Raw genomic sequence first — 16087 nt, 5'->3', positions numbered from 1 at the left:
CATCTGTATATGCTTTCTTTGGCTGGCCTGATTGCATTCTACGGTGTGCCGGTGACACCCAGCTCCTATGGTTATTTCAGGAGCATTCCAAGGTTGCTCTCAACAAAAGGAGAGACTTAAGGGAGTGGCTGGATGGATTGAAGGGAACTTTCTCCGATTGAACTCCAATTAAACAGCAGTTCTATTCTTCGTTCTTGTGGTCCTTCTCCTCCACCCACGGGTTCCTACTGCTCCTGCCAGAAATTCTTGGTGTTATCTTTGACGCAGACCTTTCCTTCCCTGCGCAAATGTAGTAGATTTAGTCAGTATGTTTCTCCAAACTGAAATACAGAAGTTGCTGCACCTTATACCTGAGGACTCACGAACATGTTGCTTCACACACTGCTTACCCGCTGCCTGAATTACGCCATAGTCTTGAGTTTAAATCTTTCCTTTCTAATTCAAAGACTTCGGATTATTCAACACGCAGCAGCACGTCATATCGGGAGAGTTCCTCCCACCCCCATCTCAAGCAGGTACATTGGCTGCCAGTAACTAAACGCATTAAATTCATGCTATCATGTTGGCGTTTAGAGCGTTTGCAGGGGGAGGTCCGCTCTATAGTATCCCTTGTCTGCAGGAGCCTTTCTTGGCAAGTGTTGTGCATCTGAATTTGGATGCACGTCCTCTTCAATGGAGCAGGAAGGTTCACTTGTCACTGTCAGACCATTCCGAGCAGGCTGGCTTGCAGTGTGTAAGAAGCAACACATGAACACACGTGTGGCCAAGAGCACAGCCAATGCACACCACCAGCACACCCATCCCAGGCACTAGGATACACAATCAATATTAAGGGCCTTTTGATGAGTACTGTGGTCCTAGGACCGCTATACTCATGGTGGCGGTCTGACCACCGTCACCACTGGGAGTCCACTTGCCGTATTTCAAGTGTGACGGTTGGACCGCCGTGTCTGCCGGGATCCAGGATTGCGTGGTGGTGGCGCACCGGAAAGGTGCAGGAATATGCTGGTGGTGCCACTGCAGCACCGTCGAGCATATTCCGAGTTGTATTTCCACCACCCATTTCATGGAGGTGAACCCACCATGAAAAGGGCGGCCGAGATGCAACCCGGTCGCTTCTGGGCCTGGGGGTGCTTCCGGGAGGACACATGTTGTGCCAGCCTAGATTTGACCCCTGGTTCATGCACGACATGGGGCATTCCTCGCTGCGCAGGAACGTGCTGCAGGCACTGTCACTGTTGCGGTCTGCTGTTAAGGCTCTTCTATAGGCCTAACACAGCCACCACCGTGAGACCACTGCAGCACCGTCCGCCCTAGATTCAACTCAGAATCCAGGCAGGTAGTCGCACCACAGGCTTGGCGGCCTTCCTGCCAGCACAGCGGTGCTGGTGCTCATGGAGGACCACCAAACACGTAACAAAGCTCTAAAACTGGAAGTGCTTATTTTAATCCTTTTACAGCTAAGGAAGTAGAAGCCTACCAACAGCTCTTGATTGTCACAAGGCTGCCTGGGCCTGATACGCTTACCCAGTGGACATTACGGGGGTTCTACAGTTACCAAGGAAACACAAGAGACTCCACAACTTTTAGGATGCCGGCATTCATGGAGTTGACTAGTTACACTGTGATGGGACCAAGTTCGGGCAGTACACAAGCCTTATCGTCTGCTATAATGGGATCAACGGGATATTTCTAATACAATACTTTCAGGGAGGTGGGAGCGCACCAGACACGCCCCAACAAAATCACTCTACGACATCGGACCAGATTGCCTCAACTCTCGACTGTCCTTCTACACCCCCTCCCGCCAACTTCGCTCTTCCAGCCAAGCCCTCGCCACTGTACCTCGCATCAACAAGTCCACCATGGGGGGCAGATCCTTCTCATACCTAGCTGCCAAAACATGGAACTCCCTCCCCGCTTACCTTCGCCTCACCCAGAATCACCTAGCGTTCAGAAAGCAGCTTAAAACGTGGATATTTGACAAATAATCCTCCCCCCTTCCTTAGCGCCTTGAAACCCTCTGGGTATGTAGTGCGCTATATAAATGTTTTGACTTGACTTGACTTGACTAGTTCATTATTTCTCGCTCATTTTAATTCAAAGTGTTCATAGCCAGTGCTGTATTATTAATTTCAATTTGTATCCCTAGACACGTGTTTCATGATTCCTCAATCGTCAGTAGTGAAAAAAAGCAAAGTTCATAGGTTGCAGGGCATGCTGCCTTATCTCCCAGGACCAGTTCCACTCACAGCATGAACTTTGAACTTTGCTTTTTTCCCTACTGACGATTGAGGAATCATGAAACACGTGTCTAGGGATACGAATTGAAACTAATAATGCAGCACTGGCTATGAACACTTTGAATTGAATGGAGCGAGAAATAATGAACTTCATGAACCATCATGCAAGAGGTAATTACGTTGGGGCGTGTCTGGTGCGCTCCCACCCTGATAAGAATATTTCTAATACAAAACTGATTATGCACCTCAGACATTAATACAAAGGAGAAAAAACTTTGGGAATGGCTGCAATTAAGGCTGCACTGATTTTCTGGAGAAGAGTTAATATGTAAGAAATGGGACAGCATTTTGCCAGAAATTGGTGGACCAAAATTATGACAAATAGGCAGATATGGGCAGGGTTCACTATTTTTAAATATTTGGCTATATTTTGAATATGATTGTGGGGAAATCCATTCTGGGGGTGTCTGTTTCTAAAGACCATTTCCAGTCAGTTAGTGGGAAGTTACTATTAATAACCCTGGGTGGATAGCGCAACTCCGCAAAGTGGGAAAAAATACTCCGCTGTGCTACGCGAAGCTCCGCAAGTGCAGAGTTTGATAGAAAAATGCCATTCGCTGTGATTGCACAGTGCTGGATGCTTGTCCGCCCTGTGCAATCTTCGTGAACAGCACCATACACAGCGCAAGCGAGCGCTGCTTTCCTTTCTGCTGCTCGAGTAGATTTTTACTCGAGCGGAAGCTTTCTGAACGCGAACGTGCAGTTTCTCAATACGAGCGGTCACGGGCATATGCGACCTCTCGCAATGAGAAACCTGACCTGCCCGCATTAAGAAATCTCGCCGGGATACTTATTTTCCACACTCGCACTCGGCAACTTAATTTTGACAATTGTAAACGAGGAAAAATCTCGCCGGGAGGTTGATTTTCTTTGATTGCGGTCGCCAATTTGAAGTTGACGAATGCGAGTGAGGAAAAAGACTCCACTCCGCAACGCGGTGCAGAGTTTTTGGGAACTCTGCAAGCTGCACGTAACACGGAATGCGTAAATCTCTGCAAATTCCGCGAGCGAAGCGGAGTTCACCGCCCAGGGTTAACTATTAAATGAGAAATTGCATTCCGAGGCCAAACAAACGCTGAATGTGTGCGCAAGGGTGTTGAGCTTACCTCTCTCAGTCAGTCTTTCCTGCCGCGCAGTCTGCTCGGAAGCTCCAGAGGTCTCCACTCTCATAATGTCACCTAAGGGTCACACCATGAAAGCTGCTGTAAAATGGGATACACAACAGCTACAAAACACATAGATCTGATCTTAACAGATAGGAAACATGCCTCAGTTGCGAAACAGAGTTTTTGGGAACTCGGCGAGCTCCATGTAACACGGAATGCGGTAAATTCCACAAACTCTGCGAGCGGAGTTCACCGCCCAGGGTTAACTGATAAAAGAGAAATCGCATTTCGAGGGCCCAAAAAACTCTGCATGTGTGCGCAAGGGTGTTGAGCTTACCTCTCTCAGTCAGTCGGCCCTGCTGCGCAGTCTGCTTGGAAGCTCCAGAGGTCTCCACTTTCATGACGTCACCTAAGGGTCACACCATTAATTAAAAGAGTATTTCATTGAGAAACAGCACAGACATGGAAACATGACATCTTAATTCTGACTTGTGTTGTGATCATGATTGACGGTGTGAAAGGGTGGCGCAGAAGAACACGTCACATGCTCCTTTCAGTGCCAAAAGGCTTGAAGTTCTGTAAAGAGCGGTAGGAGGCAGTAATTAGGTTTAAATTATTAATTTTACAAGTAGTATTAAAACCCACTGGTGCTAGAGCCTAGGCATCTCTCCAGATCAGCTCCAACAGCTTCACTGAAGTAGAATCTAGACTCACAATAAAAGGATTCTCAATTACATACTTAGGAATCTAAATGAGGTAACAGAACTACAGAACTAAAGAAAAGGTAAAGAACTACAACAGAAATAGAAGACATATACCACAAGTTCCTGCTAAACATAACACTATACCACTGTAGCAGACTGGGCATCCCCCACCATAACACACTAAAGAAACAAATCTATCTTGAAGGCCCAGAAAGCTGATTTAAAATGGGATACAAAACAGGTAAAAAAGACACAGATCTGATCATAACAGATAGGAAACATGCCTTCGATGCTTAGCGGAGTTTTTGGGAAGTCCGCGAGCTCCGCGTAACGTGGAAAATTCCGCAAACTCTGTAAGCGGAGTGGAGTTCACCCAGGGTTAACTATTAAATGAGAAATTGCATTCCGAGGGCCCAAAAAACTCTGCATGTATGCGCAAGGGTGTTGAGCTTACCTCTCTCAGTCAGTCTGTCCTGCTGCGCAGTCTGCTTGGAAACTCCAGAGGTCTCCACTCTCATAATTTCACCTAAGGGTCACACCATGAATTAAAAGAGTATTTCATCTGAGAAACAGCACAGACAGGGAAACATGACATCTTAATTCTGACTTGTGTTGTGATCATGATTGACAGGTGTGAAAGGGTGGCGCAGAAGAACACGTCACATGCTCCTTTCAGTGCCAAAAGGCTTGAAGTTCCTGCTAAACATAACACTATACAACTTTAGCAGTCTGGGCATCCCTCACCATAACACAAAAAATAAAAACAAGTCTATCTTGAACGCCCCGAAAGCTGCTGTAAAATGGGATACACAACAGGTACAAAACACACCGATCTGATCCATAACAGATAGGAAACACGCCTAAGTGGAACGTCGTAATATAAAGTCAAGCCTCAAAGGCTGTTAAGTCTTCATGCTAAGTTATCCGAAAAAACACGACGTGATCTCAGCCATGGTGCCTTCTTCTGTTTGCGTCGTTCCTCGGTGGGCAGAACGCGCGTCGGTGGTCTTGTTGTCTCTAGGTCCGCTTTATATGAGTGGTATGCTTCGCTTTCGGTTTCCCTGTGACTGAAGTAACGTTTCAGCCCCTCCCACCCCGGAAGCGGTCATGCTGTGGCCTGCATTCCATCTGGTAACCCCTTGGGATCGTGTATCCCCTGCTCTTCGGCACTTTTCGGAAACGAAACTCAGCCCGGGCAGGTTCAGACAGAAGCAGCTGATCTCTGGGGCTGAGTGCAGGGACACACGATTCAACAGGATACCTAACTCAGCTCCGGCGATAAATCACCTGATACTTTTGCAGGAAAAAGGACAGACAGAAAGCGCAAAAAAAATACAGAGAAGGGATCGCAATAAAAATAGCAATTACATAAATAAACAGTGTGAAAGCAAGGAAACTATTGCTCAAACATATGGAATCATAACAAAATAAACATGAGGGGAAGAGAATAGAAACAGCAGGGGTTCAAATAAGGGGAAAACTAGTATCAAAACGTGAGAAACATTAAAGGGTGAAGGGAAAAAAAAAGACAATGAAAAAAGCAAAGCATTAAAATGGGGAAATAAATTGATTTGATTTGTATATAGTGAATATGTTACAAGGTGTTAATGACAAACATGGAACTTGCACAGTAAGTTGAATAACTGCATGTTTGGTTAGTCTCATACAACATACTTGGCATTTTACCAGTCTGCCCTATATTTTTGTGTCCATGCTAATTAAACAAGCATTTGCAACACAATCGGTCTCATACTTGTGTGAAAGTTAGAGCTATTGGCGTTGTAAATGACAATGTTTTTTTACTTATTTTTAGGACGAGCCTGGGCAGCGCATGCGCTACTCTGTGGCAAGATGTATTGGAGTATGGAGTAGAATCTCCGCCCACTCTCCTCCTATATTTGCGATTGGCTTGTGTCATTGTCTTTCGTTAATGCTGGCTTCTGATTCGTTAATAGGCTTGTTAATCCCTCCTTAGTACCGCCTTGTCTTTATTTGTAACCTTCCATGAGGCCTGGACCTTTTACTTCAGTTGTTACACGGTACGTCTTTTTTAGCCTGTAAGCTCTATTTTCTTTAATGAGTTTCTCCTACTGCAGGCACGGCATGCTTTCCTGCAACCTTCAGTGCATCATGTGTGCTTTCACTTTCCGAGCAGCCTGGGATAATGGCGGCCGCTTCTTTAAATAGGTCTCGCATTTACAAGAGTTTGAGCTGTTGGTATTGTAAATGATGATTCCTTTTATTTATGTGTTAATTAGTAAAACATATAAATAAAAGGCACTGTCATTTACAATGCCAATAGCTGAAACTCTCGTAAATGCGACACCCATCGCATTGCAAATGCTTGTCATACATGGCTCCTGGTACACACTGGTGGCGCACATTCTAATGTTCGTTTTGCTGGTTTTCGTACGCAGACACTGGTGTACGCTCGTATCTCAGGCTGCACAGCACACATTCTGGGACTAGTTCTCTTACTGCCTTTGTTCGTACACGGATCTTGGTGCATGCTGGTGGCTCACGGCACACATTCTGGGACTAGTTCCCTTACTGCCTTTGTTTGTTCACATCCTGGTGCATGCTGGTGGCTCACAGCACACATTCTGGGACTAGTTCTCTTACTGCCTTTGTTCGTACACGGATCTTGGTGCATGCTGGTGGCTCACAGCACACATTCTGGGACTAGTTCCCCTTCTGCCTTTGTTTGTTCACATCCTGGTGCATGCTGGTGGCTCAGGGCACACATTCTGGTGCTGGCTTCCTACGTGGCAGGTTTTCGTACAGGAATTCTGGTTCATGCTCATGTCACTTGCTGCACAGCACACTCTAGTGCTGGTTTTCCTCATAGCAGGACAGGATTTCCTACACAAATCCTGGTGCAGGCTTGTGTTGCATGCTGCACAGCACACTCTAGTGCTACTTTTCCACATGTTTGGTTTTCATGCACAGATTCTGGTGCAAGCTCATGTCTCATGCTGCACAGCACACTCTATTGCTGGTTTTCCACAGGGGTATTTTTCATGCATTTATCCTGGTGCACGCTCGTGTCTCACGTGGCACTGCACACATTTTGATGCTGGCTTTCATACATGGATCCTGGTGCATGCTCGTGTCTCACCCTTCACAGCACATTCTAATGCTGGTTTCCCACATGGCTAGCTGTAGCCCACGGATCCTGGTGCACGCTTGTGTCTCATGTTGCACAGCACACACTAATGATGGTTTACCATAGGGATGGTTTTAATGCACGGGTCTGGTGAAAGCTGCACAACAAACTCTAAATCTAGTTTCCCATACTGCTGGTTTTCGTGCACGGATCCTGGTGCACACTCATGCTTCACATTTCACAGCCAACTCTAATGCTAGTATTTCACACTGCTGGTTTTCGCTCACGGATCCTTGTGCACGCTCAGCCTCCTCTGTCCGTTCGTCTGCGCATGGGGTGCCCCAGGGGTCCTCACTGAGCCCTATGCTCTTTAACATCTATGTGAGGCCCCTGGCAAGCATCGTGGAAGACGCGGGTCTTTCCCTTTACTCATACGCAGACGACACTCAAATCATCTTTTCCCTCTCCCCGGCTAAGACGTGTGCTTCGTCTACTCTCAAGCTAGGGCTTAGCCAAGTGGCGGAGTGGATGCAGACTAATCTTCTGAAATTAAACTGAGACAAGACGGAGGTGGTCATCCTAGGCAAACATAAACACCTCTGGGGCCCTCAACACTGGCCGGCAGAAATGGGCCCACTACCCCTGCCGGTCACGCAGGTACGGAACCTTGGCTTTGTCCTGGATGATTCACTATCTATGCGGCACCAAGTAGTCAGAGTGGCAGCCACCTGTTTTACCATCCTAGGGTGGCTTCGCAAAATCCTCTGGATGCTCCCGGACTCCACAAGGCGCACGGTAGTCCAGGCTCAAGTCATCTCACGCCTGGACTACGGTAACGTGCTTTACCTTGGAGTCACTGTGGAGTCTCAGAGGAAACTCCAGCTTGTTCAGAACGCGGACCCTCGTCTACTCTGTAAAGTCCCTTGGAGATCCCCCATCTCCCCCATCTTAAGGATCTACACTGGCTCCGCATCGAAGCAGAATCAAATTCAAGGCCCTTTGCTTTTTGCACAAGATCAAGCAGGGGTCAGCCCCAGCTTACCTCCAGTCTCTCGTCCAACTTTACTCTCCTTCCCGCCCTCTCAGATCCTCGTCCCAAGGGAATTTCCTGATTCCACGTTTTAAACTGACAAGAATGGGCGGACGCTCTTTCTCCTGTCTTGCCCCCAAACTGTGGAACTCCCTTCCAGCTCCATTGAAACTCGAACCTTCCCTGACGAAATTCCGTAAAAAACTTAAAACCTTACTTTTCCCTCAGTGAAGACTGCCTGACCCTTATCACCTCTACCTCTAGCTGGCGCCGGGAGACCCCATGTGGGTAGCTGCGCGCATTATAAGTTTAATTACAATACAATACAATACAATACGTTGCACAGCAAACTCTAATGTTAGTTTTTCGCACTGCTGGTTTTCGCATACGGATCCTGGTGCACACTCCTGCCTCACGCTGCAAAGCACACACTAATGATAGTTTTTATACACGGTCCCTGGTGCACGCTCATGTCTCACGCGCACAGCACACTCTAATGCTGGTTTTCACGCACGGATCCTGGTGCACGCTCATGCCTCACTCTGCAAAGCACACACTAATGATAGTTTTTATACACGGTCCCTGGTGCACGCTCATGTCTCACGCGCACAGCACACTCTAATGCTAGTTTTCCTTCATGCTGTTTTTAATGCACAGGTCCTTGTGCACACTTGTGTCTCACGCTACACAGCACACTCTAATGCTGTTTTCCCACATGGCTGCTTTTCACGCACTAATCCTGGTGCACGCTATTGCCTCACGCTGCACAGCACACTCTAATGCTGGTTTCCCACATGGCTGCTTTTCCCGCACTAATCCTGGTGCACGCTATTGCCTCACGCTGCACAGCACACTCTAATGCTGTTTTCCCATATGGCTGGTTTTCACGCACTAATCCTGGTGCACGCTATTGCCTCACGCTGCACAGTACAATCTAATGCTGTTTTCCCACATGGCTGGTTTTCACGCACTGATCCTGGTGCACGCTATGGCCTCACGCTACACAGCACAATCTAATGCTGGTTTTCAAATGAGTTTCTCCTACTGCAGGCAGAACAGGCTTTCCTTTAACATTCAGTGCACCATGCGCGCTTTCACTTTCCAGGCAGCTCGGGACAATGCGGCCGCTTCTTTGCAAGGAAATAGGTCTCGTATTTACAAGAGTTTGAGCTATTAGCATTGTAAATGGCAATGCTTTTTATTTATGTGTTAATTAGCAAAACAGATAAATAAAAGGCATTGTCATTTACAATGTCAATAGCTTAAACCAGAGGTCTTCAATCTGTGGGGCGCGACCCCCAGGGGGGTCGTGGAGTCCTGGGAAGGGGGTCGCAGATTCTGTTGGAGCGTGCAGCAGTTCCTGGCGTCAGGCTGATTGAGGCCGGGTGATCACGGTGGAGGCCTAATTCACGCCTCATTAACAAGTAAAGGTCTTCTGAAGACCTGTGAAGTACTCGGGTGTGCCTTTCTGTGTGTCCCGAAGCTGTTTCAGCCGGGCTCACTTACACGTGCTGGGGAGGGGGTGGGGGGGGGTGTCTGGGGGAGGAGGCTGTAGCCCTTTGAGTTCAATCAATGGACTTAGCTGTGGGGTTTATTTTTATTTTTAACGTTTTATATAGCGCTAGCTTAACCCGTAGGTATCAGAGCGCTTTACAAACACACATAGCAAACAGCAGAAGGACATTACAGTCATTGGTTCAAGTCCCACATACCTGGCGCCTGTGCAGGAGAAATGTGCCTGAAACTGTTCTTCACCGTGAGGTGTTTATACAGCCTGTCTGCCCCCCCCCCACCCCCCCCCCCCCCCCCAAGCAGGGAAGCACAGAGATGCCCTCCCATGAGAGAGGACGAAGGAAGAAGACACAGAGAGATACTGACCCCACCCCCATGAGAGAGGCACAGAAAAGGTGGGTGGATGAAGGATGAATGTATGTGTGGATGGAAGGATGAAGGGTGGGTGGATGGATGGATGGATGGAAGGAAGGATGAAGGATGGATGGGTGGATGTAAGGATGAATAGATGGATGTGTGAAAAGGTGGGTGGATGAATGATGAGTGGATGGATGTAAAGATGAAAGGGTAGATGGATGGATGAAGGATGAATGGATGGATGTGTGAAAAGGTGGGTGGATGAATGATGAGTGGATGGATGTAAAGATGAAAGGGTGGATGGATGGATGAAGGATGGATGGATGTGTGAAAAGGTGGGTGGATGGATGGATGAAAGGGTGGGTGGGTGAATGATGAGTGGATGGATGTAAAGATGAAAGGGTGGATGGATGGATGAAGGATGGATGTGTGAAAAGGTGGGTGGATGGATGGATGAAAGGGTGGGTGGATGAATGATGAGTGGATGGATGTAAAGGTGAAAGGGTGGATGGATGGATGAAGGATGGATGGATGTGTGAAAAGGTGGGTGGATGGATGGATGAAAGGGTGGATGGATGAAGGATGTATGTATGGATGGATGTGTGAAAAGGTGGGGGATGAATGATGGGTGGATGGGGGTGGATGGATGGATGAAAGGGTAGGTGGATGGATGAAGGATGGATGGATGAAAGGGTGGATGGATGAAGGATGTATGTATGGATGGAAGGACAAAACGGTAGATGGATGAAGGATGGATGTATGGGTGGATGGAAGGATGAAGGGTGGGTGGATGGATGGATGGATGGAAGGAAGGATGAAGGATGGATGGGTGGATGTAAGGATGAATAGATGGATGTGTGAAAAGGTGAGTGGGTGAATGATGAGTGGATGGATGTAAAGATGAAAGGGTAGATGGATGGATGAAGGATGAATGGATGGATGTGTGAAAAGGTGGGTGGATGAATGATGAGTGGATGGATGTAAAGATGAAAGGGTGGATGGATGGATGAAGGATGGATGGATGGATGTGTGAAAAGGTGGGTGGATGAATGATGAGTGGATGGATGTAAAGATGAAAGGGTGGATGGATGGATGAAGGATGGATGGATGTGTGAAAAGGTGGGTGGATGGATGGATGAAAGGGTGGGTGGGTGAATGATGAGTGGATGGATGTAAAGATGAAAGGGTGGATGGATGGATGAAGGATGGATGTGTGAAAAGGTGGGTGGATGGATGGATGAAAGGGTGGGTGGATGAATGATGAGTGGATGGATGTAAAGGTGAAAGGGTGGATGGATGGATGAAGGATGGATGGATGTGTGAAAAGGTGGGTGGATGGATGGATGAAAGGGTGGATGGATGAAGGATGTATGTATGGATGGATGTGTGAAAAGGTGGGGGATGAATGATGGGTGGATGGGGGTGGATGGATGGATGAAAGGGTAGGTGGATGGATGAAGGATGGATGGATGAAAGGGTGGATGGATGAAGGATGTATGTATGGATGGAAGGACAAAACGGTAGATGGATGAAGGATGGATGTATGGGTGGATGGAAGGATGAAGGGTGGGTGGATGGATGGATGGATGGAAGGAAGGATGAAGGATGGATGGGTGGATGTAAGGATGAATAGATGGATGTGTGAAAAGGTGAGTGGGTGAATGATGAGTGGATGGATGTAAAGATGAAAGGGTAGATGGATGGATGAAGGATGAATGGATGGATGTGTGAAAAGGTGGGTGGATGAATGATGAGTGGATGGATGTAAAGATGAAAGGGTGGATGGATGGATGAAGGATGGATGGATGTGTGAAAAGGTGGGTGGATGGATGGATGAAAGGGTGGGTGGATGAATGATGAGTGGATGGATGTAAAGATGAAAGGGTGGATGGATGGATGAAGGATGGATGGATGTGTGAAAAGGTGGGTGAATGGATGGATGAAAGGGTGGATGGATGAAGGATGTATGTATGGATGGATGTGTGAAAAGGTGGGGGATGAATGATGGGTGGATGGATGGATGGATAGATGAAAGGGTAGGTGGATGGATGAAGGATGGATGGATGAAAGGGTGGATGGATGAAGGATGTATGTATGGATGGAAGGACAAAAAGGTAGATGGATGAAGGATGGATGTATGGGTGGATAAAAGGTTGCATGGATGAATGATGGATGCATGGATGGATGTGTGAAAAGGTGGGGGATGAATGATGGGTGGATGGATGGATGAAAGGGTGGGTGGATGAAGGATGGATGTATGGATGAAAGGGTGGATGGATGTATGGATGGAATAATGAAAGGGTGGATGGATGAAGGATGGATAGGTGAAATGGTGGATGTATGGATGGAAGGATGAAAGGGTGGATGGATGAAGGATGGATGTATGGATGGATGGGTAAAAGGTTGCATGGATGAATGATGGATGGATGGATGTGTGAAAAGGTGGGTGGATGAATAGATGGGTGGATAGGTAAAGGATGGACGTATGGATGGAAGGATGAAAGGGTGGATGGATGTGTGAAAGTGTGGGTGGATGAATGATGGATGGATGGATGTGATGAGGTCTAACAGGCGCATTTATGGTTGTCGATAGTTGTTGATGATGAGGAGTACCAGTTTCTAGAATCTTTTGTCTTAAGGGGGTCCTTACGCCTAAAAAGGTTTTACAAGGGGGTCTCGGCATCAAAAAGTTTGAAGACCTCTGGCTTAAACTCTCACAAATGCGAGACCTATTGCATTGCAAATGCTTGGTTTTGTTTGCAGTGGAGTAATGAGTTAGAAACCGAGAGTTTGAGCTATTGGCATTGTAAATGTAAATATTTATGTGTTATATAATAGAGTGGGTGTATGCGGTGTGTGGTGGAATTATGTGGCTATCATCCTGATAATGTGAGCATTTAAACCCTTCCGTGCGTCGGACGGCTGGGAGCCATCCGACGTCACGGTGGGCGTGGGCGTCAGATGGCTCCCAGCCATCCTAGCACCCACCCACGGGGAAGCACTGGTGCCCCCCGTGGGCCGCCCATCTACGTGCCCCCACCGGGGAAAGCAGGGAAAGCCCTTCCCCTGCCTCCCCCACCCCCCTCCCATGTCATCAATGACATCAGCGCGCTGGAAGTCATTTGCTTCCAGCGTGTCGTACAGAGAGGAGGTGAGTTTCTTCTGGTTTGGGGTTGGGAAGGGGCCGCCTTTTAAACAAAGAGGGATTGGGGGAAAGGAAAGGGTTTTCCTTTGCCCTGATGCCTTGTTTGTGCATTCCTGCTGCACGATTGTGTAGTAGGGATGCCCACTAGACACAGGGTAGATTTCACCATTTTTTTTAACTGGCCCACTGGACCACCAGGGAATAACGTGTGGGGAGTGGCTTATTTCTGCAGGTGTAATTTGCTCTTAGGAAGGTTCAATGGGAGAAAAGCCCCAACGTGCCCCTGAACAAGGGATTTCAATTCACACATTTTGTATTCTGAGCTCGACAGGAACACATTGCTGAGCTCCAAGACACACAGAACAACATCCGGGTACTTACATCTCTGCACAAGGTCGTTTCTAGGAATTTTCTTCAATACTTGTCGTGTGATCTCAGTGGCTGTTTGATCCCTGTAATATTGAATCATAGTCTTCGCCGTATCCATGCGGTCAGCATTTTCAAGCCGTGATCTTGGGATCTTCACCTGTCCAGGTTCCACAGCGGAGTCTTGGAGCCACGTTTTGAAGAGCTTGAACTCTTGCCCAGCCAGTTCTACTAAACAACCATAGATCACCTCACTGGCTGTCTCTGGGCTGCTTCCCTGAGCCATTATAAAGCATGAACCTCAGTGCCTGCAATGAAAATGCATCTTTCAGTTGAAGTTAGCTGAGATCTGTCACAGTTAGTTTATGATATGGAGGTCTGATTGGGTTAACAACATTATGAGCTCCTGCATAGGGTACAGGAGCCCTGAAATCTAACATCATTAAATATAAAGACAGAGCCCAGCCATATTCAGAGTCCTACATTTATTGATCAAGCCATGGCATAGTGATAACTGGTGGCGGCTCCTCGGCTAGGGCGGAGGAGCATCGCCCCACTGCTCATTGAGCAGTGGAAAATAAAATGATAATAACAAGTTGGTATCATTTTATTTTCCTTTGCGACTACTGATGGGGCAGTGCTGGCTCGCCGCAGAGGAAGCATGAGTGGTTTGCACTCCCTCCCTAAGTGCGCATGATGCTTTGACCGGCCCTCTAGGGCCGGCCAGACAGTCGTAGTTGGCATGTTCTCCATTGGGCTGTGGTGCACAGCACCGTAGTGAACATGCCCAGCTCCCCGGCACTCCCTGAGCAGTCAAACAGCCCTCTCAAACCAATCACGATGCTGCTCCTGCAGCACCGTGATTGGCTGCCAGAGCCCGGAAGACTGGGTGCTTCCGGTGCAGGCTGCAGGCATCAGTCGGGAAGAAGACAAGAAGACGGAGGAGAGGTGGCAGCAAAGCAGGTAAGTTGATTTAGATGTTTTTTTCAGCCCTCCCCCATCCCAGCACCTCCGTTCAGATGCAGCCGCCACAGCTGATAACCCTACATAGAGTGACAGAGCCCTCCCCCACCCCAGCACCTCCGTTCAGATGCAGCCGCCACAGCTGATAACCCTACATAGAGTGACAGAGCCCTCCCCCACCCCAGCACCCCTGTGAGATGCAGCCGCCACAGCTGATAACCCTACATAGAGTGACAGAGCCCTCCCCCGCCCCAGCATCTCCGTTCAGATGCAGCCGCCACAGCTGATAACCCTACATAGAGTGACAGAGCCCTCCCCCACCCCAGCACCTCCGTTCAGATGCAGCCGCCACAGCTGATAACCCTACATAGAGTGACAGAGCCCTCCCCCGCCCCAGCACCTCCGTTCAGATGCAGCCGCCACAGCTGATAACCCTACATAGAGTGACAGAGCCCTCCCCCGCCCCAGCACCTCCGTTCAGATGCAGCCGCCACAGCTGATAACCCTACATAGAGTGACAGAGCCCTCCCCCACCCCAGCACCTCCGTTCAGATGCAGCCGCCACAGCTGATAACCCTACATAGAGTGACAGAGCCCTCCCCACCCCAGCACCTCCGTTCAGATGCAGCCGCCACAGCTGATAACCCTACATAGAGCGACAGAGCCCTCCCCCACCCCAGCATCTCCGTTCAGATGCAGCCGCCACAGCTGATAACCCTACATAGAGTGACAGAGCCCTCCCCCACCCCAGCACCTCCGTTCAGATGCAGCCGCCACAGCTGATAACCCTACATAGAGTGACAGAGCCCTCCCCCACCCCAGCACCTCCGTTCAGATGCAGCCGCCACAGCTGATAACCCTACATAGAGTGACAGAGCCCTCCCCCAGCCCAGCACCCCTGTGAGATGCAGCCGCCACAGCTGATAACCCTACATAGAGTGACAGAGCCCTCCCCCACCCCAGCACCTCCGTTCAGATGCAGCCGCCACAGCTGATAACCCTACATAGAGTGACAGAGCCCTCCCCCAACCCAGCACCTCCGTTCAGATGCAGCCGCCACAGCTGATAACCCTACATAGAGTGACAGAGCCCTCCCCCACCCCAGCACCTCCGTTCAGATGCAGCCGCCACAGCTGATAACCCTACATAGAGCGACAGAGCCCTCCCCCACCCCAGCACCTCCGTTCAGATGCAGCCGCCACAGCTGATAACCCTACATAGAGTGACAGAGCCCTCCCCCACCCCAGCACCTCCGTTCAGATGCAGCCACCACAGCTGATAACCCTACATAGAGTGACAGAGCCCTCCCCCACCCCAGCACCTCCGTTCAGATGCAGCCGCCACAGCTGATAACCCTACATAGAATGACAGAGCCCTCCCCCACCCCAGCACCTCCGTTCAGGTGCAGCCGCCACAGCTGATAACCCTACATAGAGTGACAGAGCCCTCCCCCACCCCAGCACCTCCGTTCAGATGCAGCCGCCACAGCTGATAA

At 48.9% G+C, this 16087-nt stretch overlaps 1 protein-coding gene across 1 annotated transcript in view; it reads right to left on the bottom strand.

Moving 5' to 3' along the window:
* LOC147693204 (lysozyme g-like) overlaps nt 1–13932 on the bottom strand; it is a 47142-nt gene extending 33210 nt beyond the window's left edge. The window contains exons 1-4 of the mRNA XM_086933198.1: nt 13645–13932; nt 4568–4639; nt 3747–3818; nt 3410–3481 (exon numbers count right to left, since the gene is read on the bottom strand). Of these exons, the coding sequence (XP_086789324.1) occupies nt 3410–3481; nt 3747–3818; nt 4568–4639; nt 13645–13915 (487 nt within the window). The 5' untranslated portion in view covers nt 13916–13932. The remainder of the gene's footprint in view (nt 1–3409; nt 3482–3746; nt 3819–4567; nt 4640–13644) is intronic.
* Between the last annotated feature and the right edge of the window lie 2155 nt (nt 13933–16087).

Source organism: Lissotriton vulgaris, chromosome 8 (genome assembly GCF_964263255.1).
Source record: "Lissotriton vulgaris chromosome 8, aLisVul1.2, whole genome shotgun sequence".
Classification (NCBI taxonomy): domain Eukaryota; kingdom Metazoa; phylum Chordata; class Amphibia; order Caudata; family Salamandridae; genus Lissotriton; species Lissotriton vulgaris.
The sequence above is the reverse complement of the archived record's forward strand: the minus strand, read 5'-3'. Positions and strand labels throughout refer to the sequence as shown.